Source organism: Phasianus colchicus, chromosome 2 (assembly GCF_987193195.1).
Source record: "Phasianus colchicus chromosome 2, bPhaCol1.hap1.1, whole genome shotgun sequence".
In the NCBI taxonomy this organism is placed as follows: Eukaryota; Metazoa; Chordata; class Aves; order Galliformes; family Phasianidae; genus Phasianus; species Phasianus colchicus.
Genome location: NC_143437.1, coordinates 87,292,890 through 87,312,117, shown reverse-complemented (window position 1 = coordinate 87,312,117; position 19,228 = coordinate 87,292,890). Strand labels below are relative to the sequence as shown.

The 19,228-nt window shown below is 36.1% G+C and overlaps 1 protein-coding gene across 2 annotated transcripts in view; it reads right to left on the bottom strand.

Annotated features, from left to right (window-relative positions):
* HMGCLL1 (3-hydroxy-3-methylglutaryl-CoA lyase like 1) overlaps nt 1-19,228 on the bottom strand; it is a 72,804-nt gene that overhangs the window by 14,492 nt on the left and 39,084 nt on the right. For both annotated transcript variants that reach the window (XM_031610952.2, XM_031610951.2), the window contains exon 7: nt 15,990-16,178. In XM_031610952.2, coding sequence (XP_031466812.1) covers nt 15,990-16,178 — 189 coding nt within the window. The remainder of the gene's footprint in view (nt 1-15,989; nt 16,179-19,228) is intronic.

Here is a 19,228-nt window from a genome sequence, read left to right as displayed (position 1 = left end):
AATTACCAGAGGTTGAGGGGCTTCAGATGGACATTTTGTAGAATATTTGCAATAGCTACACTGCTGCTTTTTTTTTTTTTTTTTTTCCCGTCTCCTCACTGGTATCTGTGTTATGAAAACCACTGCAAGGAAGAAAAAGGACCACCACCAAAAAAAAAAAAAAAAAACAACCCATCAAACAAAACCCAACAACAAAAACAAATGTATTTGTTCTTTTTATTGCTCCTAGGAAGGAAGACTAGGATTCCACTTAGGTAAGCACAAGTTACAGCAAAATTTCAATGCAAGTTATGGTATAATAAATTAGTAAATATTCCTGTTTTTTATTATTATTATTATTATTTTTGCAAAAGATATAGAAAGGAATAAAGAGATTGTTTCCATCAGTAAATTTGAGTTTTCTATTCATTCCCACTAAATAACCCGTGAACTTGCAAATAGCTATGCACAGGCTTAATTTTATTCAAGACTCAGACAAATGTATTTAACAAATGGGCCATCAAGGTCTTGTTGGAAAACACGGCTTCTACTGTAAAGATATAGAACCAAGGAGCAATCTCCTTTTAGGAACTCCAGAATATATGTTTTACTCATTCATCTATGTAATTTCAAGGAAGTAGAACTTTCCATTTTGTTATAAAATGTAATGTCCTGAGCAGGAATCCAGGATGGGATTAAACAGTTAATAACTACTGTAAAGTGACCAGAGAAAACGTAATCAAATAGGGCATCTTTTCAGACACTACATGAAAGAATTAATCTTTATTTTAAATAAAGCTTTTTCGCATGATTCTCATCACAATGCAGTAAACTTTAAAAGAGAGTATGACAATTTCTCAGTTTCTACTATTCTGCTATATGTGCATCAGTTCTGTAGTATTCATCACATTGCATTATAATGCCTTATCATATTACAATACTTCCAAGAAAATCTTGCTTTCTAATACAATGACTAGTTAAATGGTAGCACGAAGCTACATTAAAGATTACAAACTGTAATCTACTTTACACTATTTCTCCTTATGCTGCATAAAATTCTTAAAAAAAAAAAAAGTTGCCCGAACACCAGCTTTGTTTAAAAAAATTCAACTTAGCATCTTCTGTTTTGCTATAAATGCACATTATATTGCCTTGTTAAGACTACTTCTACTCTGTTCATACAGTGTATTCTTAAGTGGAAAAGGTCCATCAAAATAAAAAATTCTTACATATTGGTACAACTCCTAGCATGAGCAACATCTAACTATAAAGAACACAGATCAGAGAAAAATACTTCCTTCTATAATTGTTTACTTTCTGCATTTGAAAGGACTTCATGTTAAGCAAATCACATCAACTTGCCTCTAACAATTTGTCACTGTATAGTAGTTGCACTAAGCAACAAGGGAGAAAAGAATTAAATAATCAGGAAAATATGCAAGCTGGTAAAAATTATGGAACATATCATCCATTTGTCTTTACAATGATCAAAAAGGCTTTGTTTTCAAACCCTGGCTGTTTCAATTTGTACTGTAATATTTCAAATGAAAAAATAGAAAAATGAGAAATGACTTGCTTCAGAAGAGCGATTCAGCATTGCTTCTGGACAGCACAGAAGGGAAAGATGATTGTCATACTTTAAGTACTGGATCAGCTTTGGTTTCTGTCTTGACCGAAGAGTCATCTTTGCCTCATCGCAGTTATGCAAGATGACAATTTGTTCTCATACAGCTACAATGATCTGAACATACTCTCTTACAGAGAATTTGAAACTTCACGATGTCTGGTACCAGCATCCCTAGACTTTCTGCAGTTTAATTTACTTAAACAGCTTATTTAACGCTGTCTGATGTGCCTCAACAATAGGAAGTAAATCTCTCTCCTTCACTGCCTGCTGGATCATAACAAAATTGGTTCCAAGAAGCCATAAATATGCAAAAATGGCCAGAGGTTTAGTTACACCCCCTCAGCACAGCTGTCTGTAGAGCTGCCCAAAAAGGAAGTAAGCATCATGCTGTAAACAGTGCACTTCCCTGCTGGAGACACTGAGATTTGGGACCCAGTTGCAGTTATTTCCCGTGACTGTTCCTGACAAGGCAAACTAGTCTTACTCTACCATACTCACAAACAATGTAAGTTAATGAAAAGAAATACCATTTTCAAGTGAGCACCACTGTAGCAATACTGTCATTATTTTACATTTACTGTTAAGCCCAAAACAAAACAAAAAAACCCCGAAACAGCCATCTACGTCAGGAGAAAAAGGAAGGGAGAATAATTTTGACAGTGTAGAAAAATACAAAAGCTTAAAAAATATTTATCTTCTGGCAGATTTATACAGAATCACAACCTGATTGAAGTGCAAGATGATTTTAGGGAGAATTTCTAAAAACAAGTGAAGCAGCTCTTATAGTTTGTATTTTTTTTTTTAATGTAATGACAAAACGTTCTTACAAGCACTTAAATGTATCCTAACCAAACTTGCGATTTTCTTTTCAGAATTGCTTTAAAATTATGTTGAAATACTATATGGTATTACTGCCATCGTACCACATCGCTTTTCAGTGTACAACATGTAAGCTCAGAACAGAATCACAGAATTGTAGGGGTTGGAAGGGACCTCCAGAGATCATCAAGTACAATCCCCCTGCCAAAGCAGGTTCCCTACACCAGGTCCACTGGACTCTTTCCAAGAGATCCCTGTCTTTTTTGTCGGGAGCCCAGAACTGGACACAGCACTCCAGATGAGGCCTTACCAGGACAGAGTAGAGGGGGAGGATCACCTCCCTCGACCTGCTGGCCACGCTCTTTTTAATGCACCCCAGAATGCCATTGGCCCTCTTGGGCACAAGGGCACACTGCTGGCTCATGGCCAACCTGTCATCCACCAGGACACCCAGGCCCCAAATACCACAGTCCATCCAGAAAGAGACTATCTTAAAACATAAAGGTCAGTGCACAACTACTAGCATACTCAGATGTTCTAGATCAGAAAGAAGCTGAAGTACATATCCTAGAATCATAAGTACATCTTAATCACAGGAGGAGGTAGGTTGTCTCTTAACAAATTAAGTGTTAATCAAGAATGTTTCAGACTACTTTAAGTACAGACATCAATTTGGTGATGCACTTCAATTAGAAATTTAATTTAAATTGCCATATTAGAAATATCAGCTACATAGATTGGCCAGCATCTTCCCTACTCAGATCCTACAGTACGCTACTTACAGCTTTGCCAATTTTTACTAATCAAGCTGAAATCCTGCGGGAAGGATGTCTGCCCTGAACTACATTGCTTTGGAAAAACCCAGCCAAAATAGATCAGCTTTTCAAAACAATGATGATAGCCTCCTGAAGAGCACTTGCTCAGTGCCTTGAATCAAGGATGTGTAATTTGGGGATTCCCACCTTCACCACAAAAACACATACAGTGTACAGGTGTGTGATAAAGACTCTTGTAAGTGGGGTAGTGAAAACCCCCAGGGACTCCAGCAGCACAGAGCACTGCCAGGGGTGACCAGAACTTGAAAACCTCAGTAGCGGGGACAGCCAGTGGCCTTTACCACCAGGAACAATAGTAAAAACTCTCTTTCCTGCATTAAATGTAATGTTACTTGTGCTCTCTGGTTGCTACATATATGACCAGAAAAATAAAACCATGTCAGGGAAGACTTCCAAGTAGCAAAAATAAATGGAACACTGTGCATAATTCTTGCCGTAAACCTTGGCCATGTAGGATTCCAACAAACTATTTCTGGCACATTTTAGGAACTAGCACTATTTACAGATCACCCTTAGTTGGCAGTTTTGAGGTGACTGCATTGTTTTGGAAGGCAACAATTTCATGGATGAACTTTTCATATCAATCAGCCTCGATGCCGAAGAAGCCTAGGGACAGGTAATTTATGAGCACAAATGTAGCCAGTTTTGACATTTCACTGGACCTAGGCAGCAACAGAAAGGTGACATTAAATGGAGTTATGAAAAAATGAATACAGTATGGGAAATAGTATGAAATGAATAAGGAAAAAAATTATACAACAAGAATAGTAGGATGAGACTGGGAACACACAAAGTAGCAATATAGCAATTCTACAAGTGCTACACCTATTAAGACGCATAGACTGATACCTAAAATTGATGTATAGAAATTTATAAAGAAATGTATATTGTGGGAAGCATGCTGAGTGGAGAGACAAGATGGAGCAGATCTATGATGAGTCAGCTGGGTAAAATACTTGTGCATGGAAATCTCATTTTATGTGTTGTAGAAGTTGTGTAATAGATAAGTAAGACATCATATAAACAAAAGAGATAGGTAATAGCTGTGGACAATGAGAGAGTGTCCGAATGAGGCACACACACAGAAAAAACACCTTCAAATCAATAAGTGAGCAGGTGCTGGAACAGGTAGCCCAAAAATGTGGTGGATGCCCCATCCCTGCACATGGTTAAGGCCAGGGTGGATGAGGCCCTGGGCAATCTGATCCAGTACTTGATCTAGCAGTTAGCAACCCTGCCTGCGGTAGTGGGGATGGAACTTGATGATATTTGAGGTCCCTTCCAACTCAAATCATTCTATGATTCCACAAGAAGTCTGCATTTTCCAGACTAGATAATCTAGATTTTTCAGACATCGTATCAAAAGCTGTTTTAAAGTAGTTCAGTTTGGGATTGTTATGGGCATTCATCTTGACAAACTTACAGCCAGCCATGTAAGTCTCACGTAAAACAAAAAGAAAGGGAGGGGAGGGGTGAGGAAAAAAAAAACTACCACCTTTCTATGCATGCAATCCAGTTGAGGCACAATAGAAAAAGTGCAAGGGGAAATTGACATTGTGTGCCCTCACTACATTTTTTATGCATGTTACAGTTTAGAGACTTCAGTTTTCTAGTACTATATTTTCACAACTCCTAAAAGCACTAAATATTTATTTTAAATTGGGCTTAGCATTTTGAAAACTATTTTACACTTCTTTCTTCTATAAACACCTGAAAACCTTTTCTGAAAAGCCTTCTTACATTTCCAGCATTTGGAAGTAATTTGTTTCTATTCCAAAAAGTGAATGTCTGTCTCTAACAGAAAGAGCTGGATTACTGCCCAGTCCACTTCAGAACTGGATGATGCTGACTTCTAGCCATTTAAATAGTCAAGTTAAACAAGACACAGTTGGGATGATAGAAGGAGGTCTGTAAGAAGACTATTTCTCTGGTCATGTGGACTTACAGCTAGAAAACAATGACTAGGAAAATAGTGAAAGAGAAGAGAAAATGAATGTTAAGTGCCAGGGAAAATATTATGATTAGATGATGTAGGAACATGGTATCTGCTCATATCATTTCCCCTTCTTGTCAGTAAGTTGCCAGCAGTATATTTACCCAGCCAGGCTCTGAGGGAGACAAAGAATGGTTAAAAAAAAAAAAAAAAGGAATTACAAAGTAGAACAGAGGTAGACAATAACATCCTGTACAGAGCACTGTCCTCAGAAGGGCTTTTAATCTATGGGTTAAGTACCTCCATCACGTACTGTACTACCTTGTGAGAGCCTTGTTTGCAAGCACAATTTTCCACACCTGTTATCAATAGGCAAAAGGTGAAATAAGACAGAATTGTCTACTCAGACTCTACAGACTTTAATTACTTTCCATTTTACAAAGTTCCAGATATGACAAGTAAAGAATGATACAGTAGAACAGCATCTGATGAAGACCTAAGAATCATTTATAATAAGCTATCTGTTCATTTTTACATTCAAAAGTAGTGCTTTCACAACAGGAGAAAGACACCCAGTTATGGAAGCAATACTAGATTTCAGGTATTGGTCAATCAAAAAGGAATTGTCTTAATGGTTCTGGATTTAATGAATCGGAAAATTATCAACAAAGCTGGAACTGGAACATATCACTGTCACCAAAGAATGAAATGTCCAACTGTATATCACTTACAGCATGGAAAACTCAGAAATGAAAGCATTCAATTGGAGATTAGGAAAACTACATTGAAACTGCACTCTAAGAATAAAGTCTACGTAGGCAAGCACAGAAAAAAAGTGGAAAGACAACAAAACTTCTGGGCCAAACTCATTCCTTCTATAAATCCGCAGCTTCAGTGCTATTAGTAAATAAATTTATCTTTGCCTTAAAAAAATTGCTAAAACCACTTTAGATGTTATTTTTCTCATACTACAGCGATTTCTCAATTCATATTCCACATCTAGAGTGACAAATCCATATGAACTTGCAGAGACATACAGAAACATACATGAATTTGCATGAAAAATTCAGTTTAAACACTGTTTAAAAATGTTTTAAAAGTTAGTTAAGGCTTGATTTTAAGCCAAAGGGAAGTAGTATATACTGTTCCAACTCAGTACTAGTGAGAGAATTTGGAAATGAGAATAATCTATTTTTGATGAAGGATCTCTTTGTCTGATTAGTATCCTGAAACAGAGAGAGTTGAGGTTTGCTGGTTCAGTAACTAGGGTTGAAAGCTTCTGAAATTCAATCATCATATTAAAAGCAGCTAGAATGAGGATTTCTATTATTTGATAATCATTTACAATATACTAAGAAACCATAAATGCTACCTTTTTTAAGTAAATGTATATTTCTTCATCTTGCAACTTTGGCTGTTACTTTGGTAAGTAACAATATATTATTCCCATATTTTTCTGAAGCACGGAGAGAAAGGTCAGAAACATTTAACCCTTCAGAAAACGCATACTATGCACATCCTGCTAAAGGCAGCAGAAAGCAACAAAAACAGGGCTGCTCCTTCTTTTGTACTGATCTGATTAAAGAGCAGGAGTGGTACTGTTTATTCTCTTACTTTTTTATTTCATTGAAATTACCAACAATAATATAAAACTGGTATATTTATGAAGAAAAAGAGAAAGAACAGAGAAAATACTGGGAAATCTCTTCAATTTTCAGTATGAATGCTAATGTTTTCATTTTCTTCCCATATGTAGGTCTGATATACTCATTTCTGCAGTATGTTTTTCCACTTGCAAAAGTAACTAGCTGACTACTCATAGTAGTGATATTATTTGATATAATACAAGTGTTTTTCTACTTTCCCCAAGCGTGTACTCTCTTAAGTTTTCTTAACAGAATCAATGCAATCTGGTATCTCTTCACAGCTCACCCGCCATTTTCCTTTCATTTATTTGTTTCCAAAACCAGTTTTCCTCACTTCTTTTTGTTAGTTTTCATTCTTGAGCAATTTTGCTCACTCTTTCCCTTCTTAATGTCACATCTCTCTTTAGATTAAATGCGAATTTTTTAATTACTAGCTATGCCTATTTTCATGCTGTTTCTGATAGGAAAAAAATGAAAAAAGGAAAATAAAAACACAAATTGACATTTTCTAAATAATTTGGTTATTGTTAATGGCTTTATTAGGATACTGGCAAACAGTTCAGAAGTATCATTTGCACTTCAAACCCAAAAGCTATCTGTTAAGTACCTAGGACTAAATAGCTCCCAAAGAAATCCAAAAGTAGAAAACTCCAGGAAGGTGTTTTTTTTTTTTTTTTTTTTGAGAGGCTCACTGTAATAAAAAACATATTACCTTATCAAATAATTATATTCATTCCTACTCTCCTCCTTTTGATCCTAAACTTCTTTCTTTTTAGAATATTAGACAGATTTATACATAAAATAAAATAGCTATCCTATCACAACAGAAGTCTAAAACTTCTGAATTTAAGTCTAACAATTTTAATTTCCGTATCTAAGACCAATTGCCCTTAAGAACATTATAGTACTAAGAATTACTTATTTAATCAGGCCAGTACTTCCACATCTCAGCTAATGGGTGCTTTCCAGCTTGAAGAAATTGTGTTTTGTAACTCCATTTGTTTCACGCCATTTAGCCAACTTCCAATTTATTACACCTCCACGCCTTAATATTAACTTCCAGTACAGAACACTGTGAATTGTTTTCTGACAAATCAAAGCATATGATGGCCACTGTATATCCTTTGTCTTCTTTGGCAGCATTTGCCTCAAAGAATTCCAGCAAAATAGTGAAGCATGACCAGCCCTTCCTGAATCCCATCTCAGTCAAGCTGTGCTTTTTCTAATGTTTCCCTATCTGAACCTTGAAATTACTTTTTGGAGCTCTCTGCTAAGTCTTCAGCAGAATCCTAGTATGTCTTTATTCTGCTGTTTACAAATGAATCAAGAAAACTTGTGAAGTCTGCTGAAACTACAATTCTATGCGTTTCTCAAATTAAAAACGCAAACAATATTAATACTTCTCAAAATCTCAAAACATGCAAGTGTTTCACATGGTAAGCCTTTCCCACTCCCATGTTGGACTGGACAAATTCTTCAGAGTACCAGTCTGTGCAGAAGAAAGGTAATGGCATGTTACAAAACACAGATATTTGAATGTGCATGTATGTATTTTGATCATTTGCCCACTCGCACACCCTAGCTTTTCAAATCTCAAAATTATATTCTATTTGAAAGAAGTTTCTAAGCCACAATTTAAAGAATTACTTTGAAATCTGGATTTCATAAAAATAATTTTACTTTTCTGATGATCCTCCTTCTAGCATTTCAAACACACACACACACACACACACACAAAGAAACCTTATTTTCATTTCACAGATGAAAAATCGAAGAGAACTGACGTACACAGTGACATGTCAACTCAGGAAAAGACAAGCCAAGATTTTATGTTTCCTGCCTTCTGTACCTCATTCACTCCATATAATACCTCCCTATTGGCTTAAAAAATTGTCTTTTGTATAACGTTGAAACATTAACTACACTATTAAAAATGAGTTTAGATGTAAATCATTCCATTGCAAGGCAATGGGCATTCCAGTACACAGCAAAACAAAATCCCAGTGGTATTTAATGTATTGCTCAATCAAGAACTTCAGGAGTCCACTACATAAAAGTTTATCACCTCCATTACTACTTATTGCTCATAAATGAGTATATTTTGACTTGTTTATCAGTAGCCAAATAAAGCCAGGCTGTCTTCCACAGCTAGTAAATTCATATTCACTGTTCCATGACAAATTCCTAGTTCAAGTCTAACACAGTGACTACATGCAAGGCTCAATACGTTTTCAGTGTTGGTTTACCTGTCTTCATCCTTCAACAGAAGTTTATTCTCCTACACTATAAATCTGAATGGTTGTGCATTGTAAGGAATTTAAAAGATAGCATTTTATAAATAAAAAGGAAAAAGAATTATTATTTTCTTTCTATATACCATCTTGAATGTCCAATACTAAGTTACTAATAAGTAAGACAGCATGTGAGAGATGTAGGTATATCACATATTTATAGTACTATTACAACTGTGGCCTATGGTCATTAGGAAGAAGTACAATTGTCAATGACAAACATGAGGCCTAGGAATCAATGGTAAAAAAAAAAAAAAAAAAAAAAAGATTTTATACTTTCACTTAATGGCTCGTGCACACATAACACTTTGTTTTAGTGAAGGAATTTAGATAGTGGTAAAACCCCAGCTGCAGGAAGATAAAAAGCAAACCCAAACTTAGATAATCTAAAATGGTGACTGTATATAACAGCACATAAATAAATGTGCATGCCTGAATGAATGATGCTTTGAGTTAATCCTGCTTTCTTTGCTCTCTTTTATAGACTTTCTTTTGCTTTCTTATTGCTATTTCACCCTTAGAAAAACAGGGAACTAAGAGTCTTATGGTTTTATTGTTAATGTTTTACTTACTTCACATCCTCACCTCTCTCCGCTAACACAGCATTTTGCAATAGAGCCCACCTAGTTTTAAAATCACTGTTAATTTCATGACTCTGCCCAAACAGCCATCCAAAAGATCAGAACCCAGTTATGTCTTTTCATTATAATGAAGAAAAAAAGGGGGATTTTACCATAAATCCAGAACAAACAGTTCCTTTTAACTTTGTGTCTTTCCGGAAATGAATTACAAAGAAGAAATCAGGACATAAAGCTCACAAAAACTAAACCACAGGAAAATGTGCTTGTAAGTTTTTACAAAATAAGGTTTCATAAAATTGTACTTCAAACATCTATCCTGCTGCTTCTTGTAAAATCAAGAACACTGAGACTGCATACAGGCATGCTTTCATGTATAAATCATGAAATCACTCAGATACTATAAAAAAGTAAAAGCGTAACAAGTTTCCAACAGAAGCCCTAAGCAATTGGACAGCTATATGTGACAAATATACAAATATATTTACCTTCTTCCTATCCAGCCTTCCTCCACCACTACTGATACCTTCACGCTAATTCACCGTTATTTCCTCTCTATTACTTTTTCATTTTATTCAGCTACTCTAATTCATACAGCTTCCAGCTGCACATAATAGCCACTTACTGGGGCACATTAGCATGAGTACTACATTCTTTACTATCCACCTATTACAATCAGCAGGGTCAAAACAGTGGAAGGGCAATACAGGAGTGTAGCAGCGAAGAGACTGGTGCGAATAGAATCGCATTACAAAGGAAAAGCGCTCACCCATCTCCAAACACCTAGGCTTGCAGGGGGAACTTCACAAGGAAGGGATCTCCAAGTAAAGAACCTTCCCCAGTGCCAGTCAGCCCTTAAAGGAGGTCTGAGAGGAACAGCCAGGCTCCACCCCTTCTGGTAACACAAGTGAATTGCCTTCACCTGTGCTCCCAGGGCTGACCTGGTCCTTTCCCCAGGCGCTCAATCAGTGGTTCAGACCGTGACTTAACAGTTACCATATACCATCTAATAAAATTATTCAGTAAATTGGAAAAAAAAATGCAAGAATCGACTGCAGGATATAAATGCTAAGCACATTTTTTAGTATAGAAATATTCTTACAGATGCTGTACTTAGTTGGAAATTCATCATTATGTATATATTCTTTAGGTCAATTAGTTCCAGAAATACTGGACTAAAAACTTGAATTTTAAGTTAAGTGTGGCTAAAACATCTTAATGGTGAGCTGGCTTTAACAGGCAGGTAAATGGACCGTCAGTCAGCTCTTGCTATAGGCAAGCTAATCAGTCAGGAAAAGCAAATCTTGTGTTTGAAACAAACAAACAAACAAACAACAAATGAGTCAGGCACTTATACCTAGGAGATGGTTTGGGGTGCAAAACTCATCTCACTTAAGGCTTCAAATGTAAAGCTCATAAGAGTTGTGGAAAAGAGGAATTTAAAACATAATCCCTTTTTCAGTTGCCTAAGGCTCTCCCATTTCAGGCTGCTGGCTGTTTTGAACTCTGCTCCTGTAACATAACAATCCCTGTGAATTAATACACCATGAACTTCAGCATCTTTGTTCCTATTCTGGTTCTGGCACTTAAAACTTAGCCATATCAACACTGCCTGCCTTTGTGTGAATGTGTTCAGCATGTAAAAAGGGGTCTAGAATCTACTTAAGTTATGAAGGAAAGAGTTCAGTAGCCAACAACACCACTTTGTTGGTTCTGTTGACGTTTTTAAAGAAATTAATTTTTAAAATTCAAGGACGTTAAAGATATCTATGAGGTGACATATACAGAAATTATATAATTTCTATAATGAGAAATACCCTATTCACAAATCTGAAATTTTCAATTTGAGCCTCAAAAGCTTAATTATAGACTTGCTATATTGTGTTTCTGGTACTAAAGTGTGCATTTCATTTCAAAGTTCCTATTTGCTTGAAAAAGAAAGGACTAATGAAAAATAACAAACTTAACTAATTGTCAAACTCATTCATTTTGTATTCTAGTAAGGTAGAAATAAAAATCTTTGTTCCTTGTAAGTCATTAGAATTTCACACTCACTTTCCCAAAATTAGGACTTGATCCCAGTAGTGTAGGGATCAGTTCATATCAATGATTTAAGATAGCAATTTGAATTTGATAAAATTCTGTGAGATTACCAGGCAGTTGTTTAATTCACTGAGGTATCACTGCAGGGCAAAACTCCCACTTACCTGTTAGCATATTCTTTTCTCATGTTAAGGTATGTGCTATGAAAACAGTCAAAGCTATTTCTGGCAACTACACAAACTATTAAAAGAAAACAGAGTTTTGTACTATTTCCATTAAAAAACTTCTCCTTTCTTACTCATTCCATAAATGCTATAGGAGTCAATTATCAAGGTAACTCAAATCTCCTGAGATAAATGGTCTACCTTTTTGGGGCCTCTCCAGCACAGAAGTTTCCTGACCATTCTTTTTAGTCTTCCTTGGAGGTCTGTAACAATTTTCTATAGATGTTTTACTACTTCTTTTAGCCCCATTTTGTATTTGTCACATTAACTAACCCACATATGCAATTTTACTCAACATACCACAACTTCTAATTAAATCATCACATCATTTTTTGTCCTCCGAACTTGCCCCCTCATTTAATTCTGTATTCTTGTATTTTAATATTAAACCAGCTAATCAAGAGCCAGTCATCTCTGTTTAATGTTTTGTTCTGAAACATCCCTTCATGTTTTTTCACATTTTACATAGATTCTTTTCATAAAAGTGAATCTCCTTTCTTTTCTTTAATGCAGTGCTTTTTACCTATATTATTCACTTCAACTTAAAAAATTACTTATCCACTAAAAGTTGGCTAATCTCTCTTCCATCTTTCACTACCTATCCTTTTGCTAAAACAACACACATAAAACTGAATACTAGAATTACAAGGCTACTTCCCTGCTAATTTCTTATACAGATACGGTCTGTCAGTTCTAGATGACTTTGGACCGGCCCCAAACAAAAGAAAATATTCTGGGTAGTATAATCCTGCATGGAACAATGTGATCTGTATAAAAAATCACTTACTGAATCACCAGCACCTCTTTCCACTCCTAGGAGATCTCCCTTCGAAGTAATGCCTGAATTAGTGTAGAGTGATTTGTGGCTTTCCAGCTGTCAGTCATTAATTCTTAGGAAACACAATATACAATGCAACAGTACTCAGTCGGAGGTTGTAGTCTGCACTGCTTTAGGAATAGTATAATTTACCTGCTGAATATTCTTGAAAACTGTTTTCAAGCAATAATTGCAGCCCATTATTTCTATAACCCCTCAATCATGTTTCACTCCTGATGAAATATTGTGTCGGTTACAAAAACTCATAAAGCAGGCAGGGTAAGGAATTCCATCTATGGAGAATCTGGTCTATGAAACAAATTACTGAGTTGAAGACAACAGTTTTGCTCCAGTACTTTAAGTTACCCATTCATGTTTCTTAGGCAGAGAGGAAAACAGAGACAAACCCAGCAGCAGGGACTATAAAGTGACTTGGAATTCTAATCCACCTTTGTCATTTACAATCTAACTGACCAGTAACAGTTGCCCTATTTTAGAAATAATATTGAATAGCTATAATTCACTGCTAGCTGCCCCATCTCTTCAAACAAAACCATTACTTAGAGCCAGCACTAGAGGCAGGATGTGTTGTGACATTCCAGACCCATTTGAGTATCCAAGAGTCTGGGGACTTACCTTTAGGCCAAGCCAAGGAGCTGCTTGCATAAATCCAGTCAGGGAGACTGTGTAATGCCTGCTTCATCAAGAAATTTTGGCAAAATCTATGACAAGCTCAGTTCAGCCAAAAACACAGCACCTTTAGGCATGCACTGTAGCAGAACTTGAGCACATAAGGAAGTTTGCTGTTGGAAGCTCAGGCACCCCTGGCTTCCCAGGAATCAGAGAAGGCTGCCTAGGGATTTTTTTTTCAGGTCTATTGCTTTCTTGAATTTACATGTAAAGTAGCCTGAACTGCACGTTAGCAACCTAACATGTTTTTTCCCTCTTCCAGAGGGAAGATGGAAAAAATTTGATGATGATTTAACTCTTCCAGAATTAAGATGTAAATAAAAAGATAGCAGCATGATGTAAACACAAAATGAGTATCACAACAAATGCCAGGGTTAACAAAGTGTAACCATAGCTCAGTGTTTAGTAGGCACCATGACAGCAATTATTTTAAGGAAGGATTTGAAAGCAATCCTTCAAGCATTTTTATGGCAAACTCCTCCCATACTCAGGGGTTTTCATGCCTTTAGCTATTACATCTGCAACTGAAGCTAACTGTGAAATTGGCAATTTATTTATCCCATGGCACTTACACACACATTTGTAACAGTAAAAGTGAGTAAGGGTCTATAATGAATACTATAATAATAATAATATACTATAAGTTAGAACCCTTTTTAATCAGATTTTGTCATCCAGCATTTAATCAAATACCTGCAGAGATTCTCATGCTGACTGAAACACTTCTGTGCTCTTTCTTGTTGCTTTTATTACTAACACTGTTAACAAGATGCTGTTGTTTTCTAAACAAAATAATAAGAGCAGTGCCAAAACAAAAAGACAGGACAAAGAAAAGTTTACCTTAAACGTAACATCAAGAATTGCAAGGAAGCAGAAAGTGCCATTAAGTATAAAATAGAACAGTACTGGCTCTCCTAAGGAATGCGTGTACTTGTGAAAGTATTTTTCATTAAGATGCTATCCTTACAAAAACTCCATTAGAATTTGTAATCTATTTTTTGTATTGTGTTATATTATTTAAAAAACAAAACAAAATCTAAGGGTAAAATACCTTTTATGGAAATTAAGTATTTCTGATAACTTACCTATGAATTTGAAATAAGATTAAATAAGGTACAAAGTTGCTTGAAAGATGAAATTCATAAACATAAAAGCATACTGAAAGTGCATTAGTAGTGGAAAAATGATCTATACCATCCTGTGTACATGATTGTCAATAACTGAGGCTTATCAATCTGAAATCAGGATGTAATAATGCATTATTCTGTTTTATATTTAGACGCATCTGTAAAACAGATTTTAGTTTAATGACCAATGAATGTATAGATGCTCCTAAGAAAAGTGGAATCTGAGACATTAGAATAAAAAGTATTTTATCTCTCTCATTCATGCAACATAAATGGAATTTATTCATCATCAATGTTTCTTAGTGTTTTTGTATGGAATTGAAGATAATAAGTAGATCAGAATTCAGAACTTTGTATTTCATACAAGGTTGCAGAATATATTTTGACATTTTCTTGCAAAAACAATAGTACCAATCTTTTTACAATTGTGTTTTTTTGTTTGTTTGCTTTTCAAAAACAATAGCAGTAATTTTCTTTCTATACAACCCAGGATATGGTTGGCTTTCTGGGCTGTGAGGGCAGCCCAGACATGACATGCTGGACATGAACCAGCAATGTGCCCTCGCTGCCCAGGAAGCCAACCATATCCCAGGCTGCATCAAAAGAAGCATGGCCAGCAATGCAAGGGAGGTGATCCTGCCCATCTACTCTGCACTGGTGAGGCCTCACCTGGAGTACTGCATCCAGATGTGGAGTCCTCAGCACAGGAGAGACATGGGCCTGTTGGAGCGCATCCAAAGGAGGGCCACGGAAATGATTCAAGGAATGGAACACCTCTCCTACAAGGACAGGCTGAGACAGCTGGGACTGTTCAGCCTGGAGAAGAAATGGCTCCAGGGAGACCTGATAGCGGCCTTTCAAAATCTACAGGGGAGCTATAAAAAAGAAGGAGACATACTCTTTAGCAGGGTCTGTAGTGATAGGACAGAAGAAAATGGTTTCAAACCAAATAAGGGGCAAATTTAGGTTGGATATAAGGAAAAAGTCTTTAACAGTGAGGGTCACTGTTAAGGTCACTCGCATACATTGCATCTCGCATACATTGCAATACTCGCATTACATTGCAGAGATGTGGTGGAAGCCCTGCCCCTGGAGACATTCAAGGTCAGGCTGGACCAGGCTATGACAAACGTGATCTAGCTGTGGATGTCCCTGTTCAGTGCAGGGGAGCTAGGTGACATGACCTTTAAAGATCCCTTCTGACTCCAAGTATTCTATGATTCTATAATACCTATAGACAATTTGAAAAGTGAGCAATAGTTGCTGAAAGTATAATGAGTGGCTCTTTCCTCTCCTTTAAAGGTGAGATTTAAAAAAAAAAAATTACTTGAATTAAGATATTATTTCTATCATGACTTTAAAATAAGAACCCATGTTACCTGTATGGCTGTGAGGATATTGGCTAGCGCCTGCCCATATGTATCATGGCAGTGAACAGCAAGGGCACTCAGAGGGATTTCCTTCATAACAGCTTCCAACATTCTTTTCATACTTCCAGGAGTCCCCACACCAATTGTGTCCCCCAAAGAGATTTCATAACAGCCCATACTGTACAGACGTTTAGACACCTGATCAGAAACAGAAACAAGAAGAGGTCAAGACCAAAGAGTGAAAATAAGATCCAGAATATACATTAAAAAGAATACATTTCTCTACAGGTTTCAGTTTTAGTCACAATGAGTGGGCCTATATATCAGAAAACCTCTATTCGTTCTTCAAAATTGCACCCCAAGAAGAACATCCCATAGATCCTCGCCTTTTCAAGTTTATAGGTCTGTTTCTATATATGGAAAAACCAACCAAGCAATCCATCAACAACTGCTGACTCTCCCACATAATCCAAATAAGACAGACTTCACACTGTGAACTAAGATTCTGTCAAGCCCTTTCCCAGCATTTTCCTCCCTCTGGGCACTTCCCAGCTGTTTGTTTTTCTCCATGTACTTTTCAGATTACAAATTACAGGGTAAAGACCTGCCTTTTTGTTTGCTTACTACACAGAATCAAGCATGTGGCTTAGTTAAGATAATAAATAGTTAAGAAGCTTGATTTGGCTTTGTCTTGGTACTGAAAACATCAATGAAAACTGAAGTTTTAAGATGCTTGCTTTTCATGAAGCCATTCATTAAAACACAAATAAAAGCAAAACTGCAACTCAATTTGACTCAAAATTCGAGTTTTTAAATCCTTTTTTTTTTTTCCCCTAAATAACAAACAAAACCTCATACTTGTTGCTGTTCTTACAGAAATAGTGCCCTAAATGTTTCAGGAATTATGTCTTTGCTGAGTTCATTGTGTGAGTATGAGATCAGTTTGCACAAGCAGAGACATACACAAGGAAGCAACAATTATGCTTGCACTGAATATATTGCTTGAGAAATTGAATGTAGGAACTTCCTATTCTAACTTTGTCAAATGTATTTGGAAAAGGCTTCAAGTGATTTACACATGCTGAGTATGTTTGTCTCCTTTAGCATTTCCCAGTGTGCATCAGCAATCCCAACAGGCCACTCCATTGGAGAGGAATCCTAATCTGGACATCAACTGTTTAGAAATGAAAAAACATGACTTCTCCAAGACGACTTTGGTTGCACTGCTCTTAGCTGTTAAAGCAATTCCAAGACTTCATCAGCAGGATTGCTGTGAATATGTCTGAGGAAGCTGACAAAGTGCTGTGCTAGCAGTCCCAGAAGAACTGGATCAATATCGTTGTTCACTTAATTCAAAGAACAGCTGAAAAAGAAGTTCAAGTGGTCTGAGTTGTCTTGCTTAAAGCCTGTAAGTGCTATGAGCATTGCAAATGTAGTAAAACTCCTGCTTTACAGTCAAAGAGTTCTTTGGTCTTATCAATATATATTCCATATATACTTAAGAAAGGGAGGGACATTCACCAGATTGCAAAAATGAATTCTAACTGCAGCATTTTTATATCAACACATTGCATGTGTTTAAACTGAACTGCTTTTATAACACAAAATGGATCAACTACAGCTAGAGGTGAATTACCCCCAGTTAGTTCCCAAACATCAGTTTTATTTTGTTTGTTTTCACATCCTTTTCCATGCTTGATTCATTTTATACGTGAGTATTTTAGTGATGACAAGGAGACTATATCAACTGCTAGAAATCCTATTGTATTCCCTTAAATCCTTTGCTGAGTTCTTCTGTATTCCAGCTCCCTGAATATGTAGTCCTGAAAGAAGAAAATGAGAAACTCTGCTAACAAGCTGAGCTCATTATTGACTTGTCTTAAATCAACCCTTAAAAAGAGAAATACGTTTAGTTTCAAGAAGAATGTGCATGCTTAAGAAATGAATGAGTTTTTCATGCTGAATTTTCTGATCTACCACACTAAGAGACAACTCATTAGTTATAAAGTTTTGTAACTTTTCAGTATGAATTTCTGAGAGTAAGGTAGGGGACAAGAGAACACACCATTTGTCCAGTGTAATCAGAATGTGTTATAGGTTTTTAATTGAACAGTTGTGTTCTGCACTACTGAAGAGTTTTTCTCTGCATCAGCCTTGGGTTGCTCCCTCTGGGAGTACTACCCTGACACCAAGCATTGATCAAAATGGAAGTTAGTGACCCAACACTGCAACCCCAGAGGCATGTGAATAATTCTACTGTTGCAATGAAAATCTAAAACTATACTCTTAAATTTAATACAAAAGGTCATAGTCTAGTTACTAACACTTTTAAGTGAGTAACAACATAAAAACACTCTGCAGTCCTTGTGATGCAAGAGAAACTTTGCAATAATGTAAAACAATGTTAAAACAAGATTAAGTATATTTTCTGTAGTCTGATCAGTAAATAGAAATTACTCCATAGTTAATAACAATATGAATAAATACTATTATGAATAAATATTTTTATGGAAAACAGTTAAACAGAGACTCTATTCCAAGAAGAAGCAGATTGATAGAAAAGTTATCTAGTTTTATTTTAATACATTAAAAATGCTTTGTTTTGTTTTTTTAACTTTCAAATAAAGAACTATATGCATGAACCAGATGTATTCTATATGCATCTGAAGCTTGGAGTCACTAGATAATTGTAAAATAGTTATGACCTATAACTAAGGTCATAAGCCTGAAATGCATGTAGGTTGATGATCCACCTCTCTCTCCTAATTGCTTTTGCTTCAGTTAAAGCTTCTGTTTAAAAGAAATTCTGTTCTCTCTCATGACAGTATCAAAATAGCATAAACCTTTCAATCATAGCTGTTGATTACAATGCACAATCAGATGCTCCCATCCCAAAACAGATGATGACCCAAGAGGCAGATTTCTGACAGGTTGAGCAACAGGACCTGTAATTTTGATCATTTTGGTTCAGCAAAGGATGAGTGCAGATGTTCACATAAAATCCATTAACAGCTAATCAGATACTGCTATAAAAACATGAATGCTTGCTGAATCAAGGCCTGAATTAGTAACTTTAATGAGGAAGCTTTCATTCTTAAACTCATACATAATGGTGTAGAGGTATACAAAAAGACACATACTAAGATTTAGACATAAAATAACTGTGAACATTAGATAGTGCTCCCACTGTAAATATGAAAAGGGGTTTTTCTGCACAAGGAGAGTAGCTAGTTCAAGAAAACAAGCAA